This window comes from Chrysochloris asiatica, unplaced genomic scaffold, assembly GCF_000296735.1.
Source record: "Chrysochloris asiatica unplaced genomic scaffold, ChrAsi1.0 scaffold00187, whole genome shotgun sequence".
NCBI lineage: Eukaryota > Metazoa > Chordata > Mammalia > Afrosoricida > Chrysochloridae > Chrysochloris > Chrysochloris asiatica.
Genome location: NW_006408705.1, coordinates 735,187 through 754,015, shown reverse-complemented (window position 1 = coordinate 754,015; position 18,829 = coordinate 735,187). Strand labels below are relative to the sequence as shown.

The window sequence follows — 18,829 nt, the reverse complement described above, 5'->3', positions numbered from 1 at the left end:
TGACAACGAAAAACTCTAATAATCCAGTACATAAGTTTAAATTTATGACAAAGGATGCTTATTTCTACTAAAAAAAAAAGTTTTGCTAAATACCAGTTGTTGTTAAGTGCTGTTGAGTCAGTTCTGACCCATAGTGACCCTGTATTAGGTTTCCAAGGAGCAGCTGGTGAACTTGAACTGCCGACCTTCCAGTTCAAATGGCTTTGCTGTCTGGCACCTTAACCCACAGCGCCACACCAGGATTTCAAATACCAGTAGTATTATGTAATACAAAAAGTAAGAAAGTAAGAAAGAAAAGGATATTTATAAAAATCAACTTATAGATATTGCCTTTAAAGCAGTAAAAGAAATTTCAAAAAATTTGTAGAACTAACCAAAAACATTAATATTTTAACTTCAATATATAAAACATGTTTATCTCACCATAAATTCAATGTCCAAGTGATTAATCCTTCAACGTTTAAAATAAAAGTAAAGATTGTTTTATACATACAGACATGGTGTACATTTACTAGAAGGAGCACAATTGTGGGTCAGTACAAGAACTTAGTCTCTCATACTTCGGACATATTGTCAGAAGGGACCAGTCGCTGGAGAAAGATACCATGTTTGGTAAGGTTGAGGGTCAGAGAAAAAGAGTAAGACCCCCAACGAGATGGACTGGCCAAGTGACAGCATCGATGGACTCAAGCGTGGCAACAGTAGTGAGGTTGGCCCAGGATTGGGCAGTATTTCATTCTGCTGTGCATAAGGTCGCTATGGGTCGGTACCAACTCGATGGCACCTAACAACAACAACAACAACAACAACAACAATCCTATATCACAATCCTGCTTTATTTCTCTATTTTATTGTACATTACCAACGAAGTTCTCAAAAGTTAAGATCATCTAAACAAGCTTTGGATGTCAATATCATTCAGATTTAGCATGTCTACATTTCCATTATCAAATACACTATACTCCAGCACCACATAGTCATACAAGGATAAGTAAGATTTTCATTTGGGTGTATACAAGATATAGTACCTCTTTTAGGGATAAAATGAAGACTTCCAGGAGCTATAAAACAAAACAAAAAATTGTATACCAAGTTTCATTTCCACAAATGCAGCAATCATGGTTACACTTCTACTCTTCAAAACCTGCGTCTAGTTTCTAAACAGATTAACTTAACATCTGAGTCATAATCAGTCCCTTTCTCAGAAACAAGAAAAAGGAGCTATATAAGTTTCTGGACCGTTTCACATTTCTTGGTCATAAAATTTCTTCCTTTTGAAATGTAAGGGAATATTTAAGGAGAGAGGAATGAGGAAACAAATGGGTAGGAATTTTTCTAAAGGTTAGAAGTTAGGAGGTAGCATTCCTTTCAATTTCCCGCATCTGTGTTTCTATGATCTGGTATGGCACTGTATATAGGCACTGGACTACTGACTGTAAGCTCAGTGCTTCAGGCCCACCAGTCACTCCTCAGGAACTCTATTCAGGGTCATTATGAATGGAAACCAACTCCACAGCACTTAACAACAGCATGACCTGAAATGTGTAAACAAGTCATACAGTTTCTTGAGATGTCTGGACCATGTTAAATGACATGACCAAGATTGGTATTCAACACTTACACTGAGCTATGGTTTTTAATAACAGAGTCCTGGAGAAACATTAATCCTCCCGACAGACTACACATTTCTTTTGAATTCCTGACTATTGGATATCTGTTTGGACTATTAGATATAGTAGAGATTGGTGAAGAGGCACATGTTAGTGTAAAATAAAAACTAAGCGGAAAGAGAGAAAGTGCTTTCTGGAGTGGGAGATTAAGACTGAGCAGAACTGACATCTTTTCTATATGTGCTATAAGAGAAAAATTAAATGGAAGAGGAGGCTCTTAAGAACTATGCTTCTAAAATAACTAAATGCTAGAGAATCATGAGCCCTTGGTCATGGAAAGGCTTTACAACATTATCCAGTGAAGTCCCGTGCATAAATACTATCCTTAGCAACTCCAGATTTTTCCCATTCAGCCTCAGTCTGAATGCTAGATAGAGAAAGCTTAGGCTTCCAGGGAGCTCCTTCAATCCTTATGAGGTTCTTCCCCTTACCAAACCAAGTCTGTTTTCTGTCACTTCTACTCATTCGCCCTGTTGTTACTGTTAAGTGCTATCAAGTTGATTCTGACTTATAATGACACTGTATAGGGTTTCCAAGGAACAGCTGGTGGAATTGAGCCCCTGAACTTGCAGTTCAAACCCACCTTGTGGTCCAGTGCATTATCCTGCAGCACCACAGTAGGACTCTGTTTTTATTTTTGTTCCAAATAATGCACCCATGTAAATAATGCAAAAATACATATAATGTATTTAGGGTACACAGGACAACAGTGTGTGAGGGGTTTTCATGGTTGGGAAGAAAATGTACTGTGTGTTACTTGCATTAAAATGCAGGGTTCCAGAAAACTGGACTATCAGACACATTGGTCTTGAGGTTAAGGCAGGGAACCTATATGAATATAGCAAGCTGAGGGCCAGACCATAAAAAATAATGGGGATCTGAATCAACCGCTTTTCAAAGAGGCTGGCCAGGGCTCTGCTCTGACAACTTGATGACATACAGAAATGCAGACACTTTGTCACCAGCTTTTTTGATGAGAGAAAGCAAGAAATGTAAATTGGAGAAGAAGTACTCTGATTTTTAATATATAAGGAATAGATTTTAAAGTTTTAATACAGCCCTTTCATTTGATAAATGAGAAAACTGAGCTCCAGGTTAGAAAAGTTAAACAAAGGTAGGTTAATTAGGAATAGAGCCCCAAACATAAGATCACACTTCTCCCACCAAAGTGAGGAGTTCTGCAAGTCAGCCATGTCTTTGACCTATATATTTGTTCAAGTATTTCAAAGTAGGAATCTACCTTAGCTCTTTCCTGTGCCCATTATTACGCAATCACTGTCCACATCTAGTTTTTATGGTATCCTTTTAAATTACATGGTTATATGGAGCAGTGGTTATAAGGGACTCTGGAGACAGACGGCCTGAGTTAGCAAGTCCAGCTCTTTAACTTACTAGCTGTGTGATCATAGCCAAGTCATTCTGGCTGTCTAGGTCTCAATTCCTTTGCCAGTGAAATGGGAATAACAGTGGTATCTAGCAGAATTGTGAGGATTAATGAGTCAATGTGTATAACATGCTTAGAACATGTCTGGCATATAGTACACACGACACTGGCAATACCATTACTACTCAAAGAGAGGATTACAATACACTGAACAAGACTCAACTGAAACACATCATGTAAAGGAAAATGTAAAATTAAATTGCACATAAATATTCTAAAAGAAAATGAATCCTGCAGATTAAAATAATTCATTGAATTAAAGCAGCTAGCTTTATTACATGTCAGACATTGGTGGTGGTACAAGACTTCCTGCCTTCTACATAGCAGACCCAGGTTCGATTTACGGCCAAGGAACTTCATGTGCAGTCACTGTCACAACTGTTAGAGGAAGCTTGCATGCTGATATGATGGTAAACAAGTAGTCAGTTGACCTTCCAAACAAAGGCAGAGAAGTAAGAAATGCCTGGCAATCTACTTCTGAAAATCAGTTAATGAAAACCCTGTAGATCTCAATGGTCTGACTGGCAAGCAATCATCGAGATTGCACAGGACCAGGCAATGCTTTGTCCCATTGTGCATGAGGTCATCATGAGATGACTCAACAACAGCTAACACCACCACCACCAAGTGGCTTTACAGTGGTTAGACTGAAGATAGATTTTAGAAGTTAGATGGATAGCCATAAAAGAAACACAAACTCTTGAGTTAAACTTTTTAACTCACACCTACACAGAAAGAGCTTCAGTAAGTGTCCTACTTTCCCCCAACAACCTTAGAGAATATGTGTCCATGGGATATACTGTAGCCTGGGCTTCTTACTTACAGGGCTGGACTTAGTCTCTCTATGTACTGCAATCATCTCCTCTCTTCCAGAACTCTCTGGAAATAACTATTAGAAACCCAGCCTTTTAGAAATTCTTCCGAGATTTCTAGGTGCTTCATTGCCTCATTTCCCCTGAACTATGTGCTAGCAAATGGTCATGGGATGATGCTGTAGGATAAACTCAGGACTGCTAACCACAAGGTTGGCAGTTCAAACCAACAAGCTGCTTCTTGGAAACCTTACACATGGTAGCTATGAGTCAGAACCAACTCAATGACACTTGACAATAGCAACATGTACTAGAAATAAACAAAAAGAAAGCTAGCACTCTTTTAAAAATGAAAAAAAATACCACTTCTTCAAAGGCAGCTACTAACAGTCTGCACATATTTATAAAGCCACAGTGTCATCATGTAGGTCTTTGCTAGAATGAGATTTCAGTTTACCCATGAGAAAACACAAATTCAACAGGAGAATCCTGCATTGTTCACCAACCATCAGAGGGGGCTAGAACGCCCTGTCTCAACTCACTGTGACAATAGACAAATTGCTATGACTCTCCTAGCTTTTATGGAGCCCTGGTGTGGCACTGTATGAAACAAACTGGACAGCTAGTCTCAAGGTCAGTAGTTCAACTCCATCAGCCCCTCCATAGGGGAAAGATGAGGCTTTCTGCTACTCAAAAGATTTACAGTTTCAGAAACCTTTACAGGGTCACCATGAGTCAAAGTCAGCTCAATGAGTTTGGTTTGGATTGGTTACTAGCCAAGAAAGCAGGAGTTTATAAACCAAAATTTACAACAAAATTTATAAACCAAAATTTAAAACATCATTCACAGACCGTACAAAATTGTCAACTTAAAAATTAGCCTGCCATCTTCGGTCAAACATCTAATTAACTCACACCTAATGTGATGGCTGGTACTGTGGTTGCCTAGGCAGAGCCAGACCAAATGATTTTGCAGGCACTATATAGACCACAGGCCAGATGGTCCCCACCCTGGCTCTAAAGCAAGAAAGGGTAATTAAAGACCTTGTATTCTAGGACTGTAAGGGTCTCAGTGAGCCCTGGGGGTACAACGAAGCAGTTTGTGGTTTCTGCACTGATTTCAACGCTTATAAGAAAAGCCAACATTTATTGAGTGCTATGTGGCACTGTTTTCAGTGACTAAATATTTGGAAGTAGTCCGTATGTCCTTCATTATTCAAATTTACACACCAACCACTAAAACCAGTGGTGATGAAATTAAAGACAACTATCAACTTCTTCAGTCTGAAATCGATTAAATATACAATCAAGATGTATTGATCATTACTGGTGATAGGAATGCAAAGGTTGGAAACAAAGAGGAAGGATCAGCAGTTGGAAAATATGGCCTTGGTGATAGCAAGATACTGGAGATCACATGATAGAATTTTGCAAGACCAATGACTTATTCATTGCAAATACCTTTTTTAAACAACATAAGAGAAAACTATACACATGTACCTCACCAGAAAAAAAAAAAAAAAAACACACAGAAATCCAATTGTCTACATATGTGGGCAGGGACATTGGGAAAGTGTCACATCATCAGCCAAAACAAGACTAGGGCAGACTGTGGAACAGATAATTTGCTCATATGCAAATTCAAACTGAAGCTGAAGAAAATGAAAACAAGTCCACAAGAGCCAAAATATGACCTTGAGCATAACTCACCTGAATTTAGAGATCATCTCAAGAATATATTGATGCATTAGACACTAAAGACCTAAGACCAGAAGAGTTGTAGGATGACATCAAGAACATCATACAGGAAGAACACAAAACGTCATTATGAAGACAAGAAAGAAGGAAAAGACCAACATGGATGTCAGGAGAGACTCTGAAACTTGATCTCCAGCACAGAGATGCTAAAGAAAATGGAAGAAATGAAGAGATAAGAGAGCTGAATAGAAAATTTCTATGAGTAGCTTGAGAAGACAGTCAGATATTATAATAAAGTGTACAAAACCCTGGAGTCAAAAAATCAAAAAGGAAGAAGCTGAGGGAAATGAAGAAAAAAAAATAAACCTTAAGTTGCAATATTGAAGGCTTCTATGGCAAAAATACTGAATGATGCAGAAAACATCAAAAGAAAATGGAAGGAAAATACAGAGTCACTGTACCAAAAGGAAATGGTTGATGTTCAACCATTTCAAGAGGTAGCATATGATTAAGAACCAATGATACTGAAGGAAGAAGTCCAAAATACATTAAAGGCATTGGTAAAGAACAAGCTTCCAGGAACTGATGGAATACAAATCGAAATCTTTCAACAAATTGATGAAGCACTGGAGGCACTCATGCATCTATGCCAAGAAATCTGGAAGACAGATATCTGACAAAAGACTGGAAGAGATCCATAATTGTGCCCATTCCAAAGAGAGGAGACCCAATGGAATGAGGAAATCATTAGACACTATCATTAATATCCCATGCAAGCAAAATTTTGCTAAATATAACACAAAAATGGCTGCAACTGTACATTGACAGAGAACTTCCAGACATTCAAGCTGGATCCAGAAGAGGATGTGGAACTAGGGATATCATTGCTGATGTCAGATGGATCTTGGCTGAAAGCATAGAATGCCAGAAAGATGTTTACCTATGCTTTATCAATTATGTGAATCATGGCAAGATATGGACAATACTGCAGAGAACGAATATTCCAGAACACTTCTTTGTGCTCAAGAGGAACCTGTACATAGACCAAGAGGCAGCTGTTCGAACAGAACAAGAGTACACTGAATAGTTTAAAATTAGGAAATCTGTGCACCAGGGTTGTATTTTTTCACCATACTTATTCAAACTGTATGCTGAGCAAATAATCCAAGAAGCTGTACTATATGAAGAAAAATGTGGCATCAGGGTTGGAGTAAGACTCATTAACAATCTGAGCTATGCAGGTTGCTGAAAGTGAAGAGGACTTAAAAATACTTACTGATGAAGATCAAAGACCACAGCTTTTGATCTATAACCAGTAAGCACAGTATGGGTTGCACCTCAATGTAAAGAAAACAAAAATCCTCACCACTGGACCAATAAATAACATCACAATAAATGGAGAAAAGATTGACGTTTTCAAAGACTTCATTTTGCTCTGATCAAACATCAGCACTCGTGGAAGCAGCAGCCATTAGGCAAAATCTGCTGCACAAGCTCTTTTTAATTTGTTGAAGATCAAAGATGTCAGTTTGAGGACTAAGGCACGCCTTGCTCAAGTCATGGTATGTTTAATAACTTCATATGCATGTGAAAGTTGTACAGTGAATAAGGAACACTATAGAAGAATTTAATGTTTTTGAGCTATGGTGTTGGAGGAAAATATTTAAAATACCATGGACTTCCAAAAGAACAAACCTATCTGTGTTGGAAGAAGTACAGCCAGAGTGCTCCTTGGAAGCCAGGATGGCCAGACTTCATCTATCATTCTTCAAACATATTGTTAGAAGGGACCTAGAGAAGGTAAGCTTGTTTGGTAAAATGGAGGGGTGGAGAAAAAGAAGACCCCCAATGAGATAGATTACAATGGTGGCAGTAGCAATGGACTCAAAAGTAGCAATGATTGTGAGGTTGGCGCAGGACCGAGCAGATTTTGTTCTGTTCTATATAGGATGGCTATGAGTTGGTACAGACTAGATGGCACATAACAACAACAACAACAACATATGGCACTGTAGCATCAGCACTGGACTGTGAACCACAAGTTTGTCAGTAGTTCAAACTTACCAGCTGCTCCTTGGAAAACCTATACAAGGTGGCTATGAGTCAAAGTCGACTTGACAACACTGACAGCAACAACATATACCTGGTAAGGGGTTCCGGCGGCACAGTGGGTTAAGTGTTGGGCTACTCATCGCAAAGTCCACAAGTTGTTTCACAGGAGAAAGATGAGGCTGCCTGCTCCCATCAAATAAAGCTTCCTGTTCGTTGGAAACCCTACGGAATGTTCTACTTTGTCCTGAAGGATCGCTATGAGTCAGAATCAGCTTGATGGCAGTGAGATTATGTGTGATCGAAAAATGTAAACAATTACATGGATTGCCTCATTTAATTCACATAGCAACCAACTGAGGTAGAATACTATTTATCCCCATTTCACAAACAAGGAAACTGAGTGATTTCCTCAGTTACACAGTGAGAAAGGAGCAAAGTCAGGATAATTAACTGTTTGCCTAAATTGCCTCTAGAAGTTTCTAGTATTATCATGCTTCTACACTGTAAGAAGGACAACTGATAATCTGACCAGCTCTGAGAATGAACTGGGTTTCAGTGCCTTTACCTGCACCTGAAAGTTTTCTTCTGGGACTCTCACCTGGGAACCGCTGCATACCTGTATAGCTTTCTGCTCTGCTTCCCTGTTGCTCTTTCACAAGAAAAACTCAGGCAGAGACTCTTTAAAGCCCCCAAGACACACCTACTCACATCTTTCTATTGCAGAAATGTAAATCTCTGGTCCAGATGTTTGTTTGTTTCCTGAAGGAGTTGGCTCAATTTTTTCTATTATTATCTCTTTCCTCCACAAAAATGGTATGAGGTGAAAGTGCAGAAAAGAGCAAGTGATGACAGGTATAAAGAGGAAAAAGATTAAAATTAAAAGGAGAAAAAAAAAGATTATGTTAAAAAGTAATTGTTCCCATACTAAAGGGGAGGGGCGGATTCTTTGCTGATTGCTGGGATGTGGGGGTGGGGTGGGATGAGGGGAGGGAGGGGAAGGTAGAGCACAGGGTAGAGTATAGACACAGGATAGTTTGGGTGCTGGGGAGGGAGGCAATATACAAGTAGGAGAAAGGGAATGGAATTACAAAGCAGATGGAAGAACAATTAGGTAGGTTTGCATGGGCTAAGTGGGACAGAAGGAAATAATGATGTATGCACAACCTTTGAACAAAAGGGCTCTGGGATACAAGGATTGAGACATGGTTAGAATGGGGGAAAGGGGGGAAAAATGTTAAGATGCTTGGCTGTCTTTTGAATCTTGGTTTCCCTTGCATACCATTATAAAATAGACACTGGAGGGGGAGAGAAAGGAATAGCCAGAATTATTACCATAGGAAGCTTGTAAGTCTGTCTTCTGCCTATAAACTAAAATGGGGCTACAACATGCCCAGTGAAGGAGGCTTCCTGCAGAGCTTCTGCATGACATAAGATTATAGATGGAATCTTATAAGAAGAGAGAGCATATGCATAAGAACACCCACACTTTTAGATATTACCCACTTGACCTGGCTTCAATGACTGGATGATCAGAGCTCAACTAGAAGAAGAATGAAGAGAGAAAAAAGAGTAATCTGATACAATTTGATGAACTTGACCTACACCTATGGGCGCAGAAGCTCAAAAGAGGGAACAGATCTTTACAGCAAGAATCATTCCCATCCCCTCCATACACAGAGCAGACAGGGATGGGCAACATGGACATTGGCTACCCAAAAAGGTGGTGGTGGGGGGCTACAAAGGCAAGAAGTGACTGGCTTACAAGCTTTCAAGAGGGACTCTAGATGCAGAGGGTGTGGAGAAAGGTAGAAACTCCCCTGAGTGGAATCCAATCTGTCTAGGCAGGGCTAATGAAAGAAAATGCGGATAAGTCTCTTATGATACAATAGTGAATAATTGTTATCAGGATTGATTGTGAGGGTTGGAAATGTAAAGGCAGACATTTTGTAGCAAAGACGGGAGTGATTAACTTTGCAGTCTAGGAGCAGAGGTCCCTGGGACCATCAAGGAAAAAGAGCAGAGAGCAGGACCCTACCCAGAGAAGCAGTGACACCAGAGATGGAGGCAGAGACAATGACGTGGAGAGATGGAGCAGCTGGGGACTTCAGACCCAGAGATAGAGAGGGGCTGTGTACTGACGAGTATGGGGCAGGCTTGCAGGGTATATACCCTTTGGTTGGTTGATGATGCATGATAGGGATTGTAACCATGGCAATGAAAGGATATACGATAGGATGAATGTAAAATTAATGTTCTCCCATGTAACCTATCACATAATTCACAATAAAACATTTTTTTAAAAGTAATTATTATTCTTCTGGTTAAAGCAAATCAAAACTTGCAGTTCATACCCGCTAAACCAAAAACAAAGTTAGTTGTTGTAGTTGTCACTGACATCTGGTGAGCCCACGTGTGCCAGTATAACTATGATTCATAGAGACTTCAATAGATGATTTTTTTCAAAAATAAATTGCCAGGCCTTTTTTTCTAGGCATCTCTGTTTAGACTCACACTTCTAATCTTTTAGTTAACAGTCAAGATTTTTCTACCACCCAGGGCCCCCTCATATTCACATGGCTAAAATAAAAAGCAGATAATAAGTGTTGTCAAGGATGTGGAAATTGGACCCCTCATACACAGCTGGGGGCATGTAAAATGCTACCTTTACTTTGGGAAACTGTTGGCAGGTCTTCAAAAGGATAAACATTGTTACCACCTAACTTAACACTTACACTCTCAGTAATATATCCAAGAGAAATGTCTGCATAAAAACGTGTACATAAATGTTCATAGAAGCATTATGCATAATAACAAAAAGGTAGAAACAGTCCAAATGTCCATAAACAGTGCCTATTTTATGCAAAGTCCGTTTAAACCACAAAGTTGGCAGTTCAAGCTCACCAGCCGCTCCTAGGAAATCCTATATAGGATCGCTATAGGTAAGTACTGACTCAACAGCACTTAACAACGACAGCATATCTATATAATGGATTATTATTTAGCAACAGAAAGCAATCAAGTATGAATACATGCTACAACTTGGAAGGACCTTGAAAACATTAGGCTAAGTGAAAGTGGCCAGGCACCAACATCACCTACTATATGACTCCATTTACACAAAATATCCAGAATAAGCAAATCTAGAGATAGAGAAAGGAGTTGACTAGGGCTGGGAGCTGGCTGGGGCTTTAGGAAAATAGTGATTGGCTAAGGCTGAGGGCTAGCTGGAAATAGGAAGTAACTGCTAATTGGCTATATTTGGGAATTGATGAAAATGTTTTTGAATTAGATAGTGTTGGTGTTTACACAACTCTGTCAGTACACCAAAAATCACTGAATTGCACATTTTAAATGAGTAAATTGTATGGTATGTAATTAAGTCTCAATAAAACTATTGTATTAAAAATAAAAGCTAGAAACTGAGTACAAAGTAAAACTACTAGTCTATCCCATGTCCTTGTGCATGAGAAAGCATAACTGCAAAATTGACAAACCCAACCCAACCCAAACCCATTGCCGTTGATTCAATTCTGAATCATAGTAACCCTGTAAGACAGAGTAGAATTGCTTCACAGAGTTTCCAACACTGCCACATCTTTCTCCTACAGAGCAGCTGGCAGGTTCAGACTGTCAACCTTTCAATTAGGACTCAAGAGCTTTAGTCACTGCATCACTTTGCAGAATTGGCAGAAACACAAAGTTATCTAATTATTTTAAAAAAGCATGTGTCCGAAGGAAGAAAGGGAAATGATCTCTATTTAACTGAATTTTAAAAGATAGTAGCTGTGTTGGGGTCATATCCCAAATACATATTAAGTTTTGCATATCAATAAAATTAGACCTTCTCCTCACCTAAAAGCTATCAGTTCCAAAAATAAAGGACCTACAGGAGAGGTAAGATAACTTAAGCATAAGAATTTTAGGATACTTTGGATGCATGAACATTATTGCATCCCCAAATCACAAAATAAGGAGATTTGAGTTATTTCTAAAATGTATGGTTTACTAAGGTGAATTAAGAAAATTTATGTTAAATTTAATTTGAAAAGGCCTTCAAGTTCTGAAGTTACTCCTGCAGAGACTAGGGTTATCGCTGTTTGAGATTCAGACAAGAGTTTCAGAGTAACGTGAAGGGCTCGTTTTGCTGCTCAATCATGTCCCTCTTTATAATGCATCACTTTATAACGGGACTGTTATGGATTGAATTTTGCACCTCCTACACACACACAAATGTGTTACAAATCCTAACCCTCTATCTGTGGTTATAATTCCATTTGGGAATGAATTTTCTTTGCTATGTTAACCAGACAGTAATAATGTAGGGTGTGTGTTTAATTCCATCCTTTTTTGAGATATAAGCAGTAAAAAAGCAGAGATGGGGTAAGAGAGAAGCCACACCACATGAAGACCAACAAAGAAGCAAGAAATGAGGACCTTCTTCCTTTGAGCTGACAGTCATGGCTTCTGTTACTGAAACACTGGGTAACTAAGACAATGACTCTCAAGTAAATCAATGTAGACTGTGATTAGAGTCAATAAAGTCTCTTAATGTGGCAATATGTTGGATGACAATATGGAACTTTCTTGGCTGTTAGCAGATACAGCATTAACACATTTTTGGCAACAGGGAACAATTTCCTTTATATTTTTTTATCTTTAACTTTGAAACAGTTACTAAACCCTTCACTTGTACCATGTCCTAACCAAGCATTGTTTGTATGGGAAACCAACTTACTTCTTACTTTAAAAACAGTCAAGCCATTAATTGATCCAATATGTTGGCATTTCTGGAGAACCCTTTTAGACAGGAACAAATGATGCCTCTTCCTTTATGTTAAAAGAAACTGAGTTTAAGATTTCGGGCATATTGCACTAAGAACACTTAAAGAATTACGCAAAGTCTGTTAACAATCATCTTGCAGTTTAAAGAACCAAACCAAAAGAAAACAAAAAACCTTCGCTCTGCACCCATCTAATGTTTAGATATGAAAGAATGTTTATTTAAAGATATTTCACATGACTTAAAGTGCTCTTTCAGAGTCCTTAAAATCTGTAAGTGTCATAACGTTTCAGTAGTGCACCTATGTTTCAACTCAGAGTACAATCTTTTCTCCCTAGAAAATGGTTGAGCTCAAGAAAATTTATCAAATATTTCTAAAGTGCTATATTGTAACTTTTCTAAGAAGTTAATGACTTTTCCTTCTCTTCATTAATTTATTGAGGACATTTTTTTTCTGGCCCTGTGTTCTTGAAAATTTTCCCTTACTTAACCAACCTGCTTGTGTTATGGTTGACATAATTCCTTGACTAAAACAGCTGGTGTACATTAATGGAGGCAAACCAACTGTATATTTCACTAATAGGAGGCAAGAGCTCTAGGAATGGAAATATGCATCCGAAGAAGAGAACAGACATCTCCCCACCCCACTCCTACAAAAGGAAAGTAGCCAAAGCTTGGTATTCCATTTCAGTAGCATAACTATTCGCTAAAATCTGGCTTTTCTTTCAAAGAAAATACTTTTTGCTTCATGATTTCAACCAGAAAATGTGCCTGTCATTTCTACTCTATTCTTCTTCAGGCTGGATGCTACAGGGAGCCCTCTGAGGAAGAAGAGTGTGCCCATGTCTCAAACACATGGGAAAAGGCAGCAAGCACGAATTCAGGGAGAGTTAACCTAAATAAATTGCTTATGCTTACAAAACCTGAAATTGCCCCACCCCCACCCCCAACACACACCCACACCCACTTTTTGGTTCCTATCACTAAAGCATGGCTTACGTCTGGCATACATACAAACATCGAGTTTGGTGTAAGAAATTATGAGTCAGAATCCATCCACTAGACTGTAACTTTTTTTGGGGGGAGGTGGGAGGAGAGTTCATGAATCCTGCGGTCATTTTTAATACCTGACAATTGGCTCATTCTCACCAAAAATAAAACGATTGGCATATTACCCTCCCAATCAAAAAAAGATAATACAACACTGGAAAAGTAGGCATAACTTAAAGCCACCATACTTGCTTGCTTGTTGAGAACTATTATTTACCATCGTGCCCACCTGTCAGTTTCTTTGATTGACAGCTTGACTGCGCACAGTACTTTCACATTTATTTATGACCAGAGTAAATTCGGGGGGACTAGGAGGGGAACAACTCAATCTCCCAAGAAGAGCTGAAACCTGACTTGAAGGAGCTGCCAGTGAGTAATCCTACCTTCCTCCTGATACACAAACGCCTACATCTGGGGTATATACCTGATGCACACTCCGGAGTGCAGAGCTACGGTATCAGTTCTACAGGTCTCAAACAAGTGTGGGACCGCTCACTAACCAAGAACAATATCCGCGCTCAGTATTCCAAACCCCACCCTTCAGATCCTCCTCAGAAAAGTTAGCCCACCTTGGCCAAGCCTCCCAGGATCAGCGGTCTGTCTAGTGGAATACACAATACAGTCATTCTCTTTGTAAACCCCCCAAGTGACTCGGAGCAAAACTTAACAGATCCAGGGAACTGAGACACATCCTCCACAAAGCAATGGATTCCCCCGGAAAGGATCTGGGTAGCAGTGTCTAGATTCTTCTCGGCACGTCCATCTCCACGACCTCCCCCAACCCCACCCCGCTCCTGCCTGCAGGGTGTGCTCACCTGCATGGGGCATGGTGATGGTCTCATTGGTATTGGAACCCACGTTGAAGATGACCACGGCAGAGGCATTCTGGAGGAACGCATTCCGGATCTTATCCCGATAGGTACAGTTGCCCTTGGGGATGAGAGCTATCCAGTTTTTGCCCTGGATAGGGACTGCGAACTTGGTGTTGGGGTCGCAGGCCAGGCGGTCGTGGGCTGAACTGGCCATGACTACCTCCCCGCGGGCGTCCTGCTTGAGCGAGTGCTCTCCGTAGCGCCCGCACTCGGTCTTCTCCGTGTGCAGCTCCGCGCCGCCGCCGCCGCCGCCGCCAGCCGCCCCGACCACTGGGTCCAGCACCGGCTCGGCGTAGGTGATGTTCACGAAGGCGGTGTACCATTCCTCCTTCTCGGCCACGGTGAAGTCCAGACAGAGCAGATGTACGAAACAAAAGGAAAGCAGCCATGTTGAGAGAGCCAGACTGCGGCACGCTTGGATGAGAGACATTGCCATCTTTATCCGCCGGGGCCCCCTTCCCGCCTCCCGCACCCTCCCCCCGTCCCGTGCCTCCTCCCCACCCCTGGCCAACCCCCGACGGGCCGCTTCTCCTCCTCCGCCTCCTCTTCTTCACTCCCGGGCCTGAGGGGCCGCAGCCCGGACGCGCAGCCGCCGCGGGGACCGGATTCTGGGCGAGCCGGTGGCGCCGGCTCCTTTCTCTCTCAGCCCAAGCGAGGAGGCTGCATTTTGCTTTAACGGCGCCCGGGGGGCGCTGGAAGAAAGGACCCCCGGGGCTTGCTGAGGAGTTTGACAGGCAAGCGTCCTGCTCTTTCTCCGGGCTTCTCCTTCTTTCATAAGGGTGGCAGGGGGTCCAGGAGCTTGAGGGGTGGCGGCTTTGTACCTTCCAGCTCCGGCAGGGGGTGCAGGGGGCGGTTGCGGCTGCAGCTGCGGCTGCTCGAGACCCAAGGTGCTGCCGAGGTGTCCCGGCCGCTGGCGACGTGAGATGAGAGAAGAAGGCAACTGCGAGCAGGTCCTGCTATGGCCTCGGTGACCGCTACTGCTGCGCTCGCCTCCCGCAGGCTGTGAGCTGTGCGATCCTCGCCTCGCGGTGTGGCTGTGCCCAGGGCGCACACTCGCTGCCAAGGGGCTGGCCGAGGGGTATAGGGAACAATCGGGCAAAGAGGAGTACGCGGTCGGTGTGTAGGTCTATATATGTTTGTGTGTGTGTGTGATATGTGTGCGTGCAAGGAGGAGCTTAATGTGATGTCAAAGCTGGGCTTCAATTGCTTCGCTCCCTCAATCTCGCTTTATGGGCAGCAGCGACCTCTGCTGGATCTCAGATTCAACTCCAGAGTGCTACTTTGTCCAGGGGAGGGCAGCGGGGAAAGCGACCCCTTGACCCATGTATTTGGACAACTTTCGGCTCCTTTGTTGTTGTTGCTGTTAGGTGCCGTGGAGTCCGTTCCGACTCATAATGACTCTATGCACAACTAAACGAAACACTGACCTATCCTGCACCATCCTCAAAATTGTTACCTTTGAGTCCACTGTTGCTGCCACTACTTCAATCTGTTTCGTTGAGGGTCTTCCTCTTTTAATGGTCTTCCATTTTACTACGCATGATGTCCTTCTTCAGGAATTGGTCCCTCCTAATAAGATATCTGAAATATGAGAGACAACGTCTAGCCATCCTGGCTTCTAAGGAAAAATCTTGCTATACTTTATCCAAGACAAATTTATTTGTTCTCTTGACAGTCCATGGAACTTTTAATATTCTCCGACACCATAATTCAGATGCATCGATTCATTTACAGTTTCCCTTATTCTTTGTCTAACTTTCACTTACTTACGAGGAGATTGAAGATACCACGGCTTGGGTCAGGTGCACTTGTTATGCATATGGTAAATGTGTATGCTTCTTGGAGTCCTGGTGTGGCGCTGTGGGTTAATGCGCCGGACTGAAACATTGGTTTGAACCAAACGGTCCGGGATTCAATCTCACCAGCTGCTCCTCAGAAACCCTATACAGGCCCCTCAAGGGGTAGGCACATGTCAGCAACATAAGTACCATTTGCTGGAGGAACTGCAGTGTGCTCCCTATTACTCATTCTGTTGCTGCTTGGTGCTTTTCAGTCCGGTCCCACTCAAAGCCACCCTGTATAGGGTTTCAGAGGTTATAAATCTTTATGGGAGCAGAAAGCCTTTTCTGCCCAATGAGTGACCAGTGGGTTTGAACTGTCAACATTGTGGTTAGCAAACCAGTGCTTATCCTACAGTGCTACCAGAGCAGCAATTGCCCGTCCTGTGGTCAAAATATAAAGCTGGCAGAGAACATGGAACTGAATTTTAGTGTGCAACAAGCATCACTTAGAGTACTTGCAAGTTTCTAATTCAGAAGATGGGAGAGCCCTGGTGTCGTGATGGTTAAGCATTTCATTGGTAACCAAAAGGTAGGAGGTTCGAATCCACCAGTTTCTGTAGGAGAAAGATGTGGAATCTGCTTTTATAATGATTTACAGCCTTGAAAGCCTTATGGGACAATTTTACGCCATCCTATAGAGTCACTATGGGTTAGAATTAACCTGATGTCTACAGGCTTATTTTTAAAACAAGTTTTCAGGTGTTTGCTTATGCTTCCACTCTTGGAAAAACACGGATATAGGGTGGATATAAAAGTAGGTTTCTTTCCTCCCATCTGGAATCAAACATGTGGCATTTTTCCCCCCTTATAAAACAGGGGTTATTTAATTATTAGACAAGAAACTGGATAAGATTGTTCTCTGCTGTGTTTATTCTTGTTGTCATGACTGATAACAGAGGACTCACAGCATCAACAGGCAAGGGAGGTTTGTTTGGTTATTGTTTATGGTGTGTTCTCCAGTTGTGCATAGAGATCACAAGTAGTCAACAGAGAGTACAGTCCCTCTAGAATACTGCTCTTAAAACTGACACAGCAAAATCCTTCACCATTTAAATGCTTGATGGTCTTTAGTATCCCTTAACATCAATGACTTCTTTGGCTTGGGAAACCATTGATTTGAATATGTTGTTAAGTGCCATGGAGTCGATTCTGACTCATAGCGACCCTATACAGGATTTCCAAAGAGCAGCTGGTGAGCCTGAACCACTGACCTTGCAGTTCAAATGACTTTGCAGTCTGACGCATTAGCCCACAGTGGCACACCAGGACTCCTAATGTGAATACAGAGTCTCTAAATATATTTATGTGATGGTTCTCACTCATTCACATTGCACTTTGCACCCAGCAATCTTTCACAAAAACTAGGACCAAATTGGTTAAAATAAAAATCCCCTTCTTTTTTTGTGTGTGTGTGCCAGCACTTTAGTATGTTTACAGCTTTCTGTTAACGACTATCTACCAGCACAACTTCTCCTTTTCCAGCAACAGTTCAAACAGCTGGTGACTGTTTAGGATGAACAGAGAGTTTTAGCTAGACCCAAATTAGAAGCAGGCACAAAGGCAAACTACTTTGAAGAATTTGTCTCTATGGTATTTGCTATGTGATTTGTAGGTTTTCTTTGCTTATTCATTTTAGAAAATAGGTTTCTAGGCAATTGGGATAGTGCTTCTTTGCATTGCTGAATGCCAAGGAAGCAAATGTGGTTAGCTGCTGGTTTCAAGATGGTTCTCCAAACCTCTCTGTCTCACAGCAATTTTTGTGAGTTACAATGCTTGGTGAGTCTGGATTAATTAAGAATGTAGGACTACCACTTTCCATTGGAAATATTAGTACAGGGTAGTGTCTGAAGAGATGTCAGGACCAAGGAGCTAGGTACATGATCAGGTAAATTACAGGGACATTAGGCAGATAATACAAATATTAAGTATAATGGTAGGTGAGTTTTTTACTGTTGGAAAATCAGTTGTTGTCAAGTGGATTACAACTCATGGTGATCTTGTGTGTGTTAGAGTAGAACTGTGATCCATGGTGCTTTCCTTGGCTGATTTTTCGGAAGCTAATTGCAAGGTCTTTCTTTTGTGGAAAACTGAGTGGGTTCAAACCACCAACATTCCAATTTGTCGTCACACTTAACCATGAAAGAAAGAAAGCTCTAAAAACCCCAAGATACTGGATTTGACTTAAAAAGAAGCTTATTTTTGAAAATACGTATGTTTGTCATTCAAGAACAACCCCAGAGTTCTTTTGGATTCCATGTGCTGAACAAACAGAATAAAGCTGGAATAGTTTTAAAAACAGGATACACACACAAGGGGGCTTCAAAAAGTTCATGGAAAATGCATCTTATGAAAAAAACTAGTCACGAATCAAAAAATAACTTCTACACTGAAATGAACATATACTAACATGTGATAAAGAAGCTTTGGTGGTACAGTGGGTTAAGTGTGCTGCTAATCACAATGTTGGCAGTTCAAACCCACCAGCCACTCCATGGGAGAAAGATGAGGCTCTCTGTTCTAATAAAAATGAGCAATCTCAGAAACGACATGGTACAGTTCTATTGTGCCTTATAGGATTGCTATTAGTTGGAACTGGAGTCCTGGTGTGGC

At 41.2% G+C, this 18,829-nt stretch overlaps 1 protein-coding gene and 1 pseudogene across 1 annotated transcript in view; both read right to left on the bottom strand.

Moving 5' to 3' along the window:
• The window catches only part of RNF150 (ring finger protein 150), a 425,483-nt gene extending 410,669 nt beyond the window's left edge, over window positions 1-14,814 (bottom strand). Inside the window, exon 1 of the mRNA XM_006872214.1 lies at window positions 14,322-14,814. Coding sequence (XP_006872276.1) covers window positions 14,322-14,814 — 493 coding nt within the window. The remainder of the gene's footprint in view (window positions 1-14,321) is intronic.
• A 335-nt stretch (window positions 14,815-15,149) lies between these two features.
• Window positions 15,150-18,829, bottom strand: part of LOC102811820 — a 38,633-nt pseudogene continuing 34,953 nt past the window's right edge.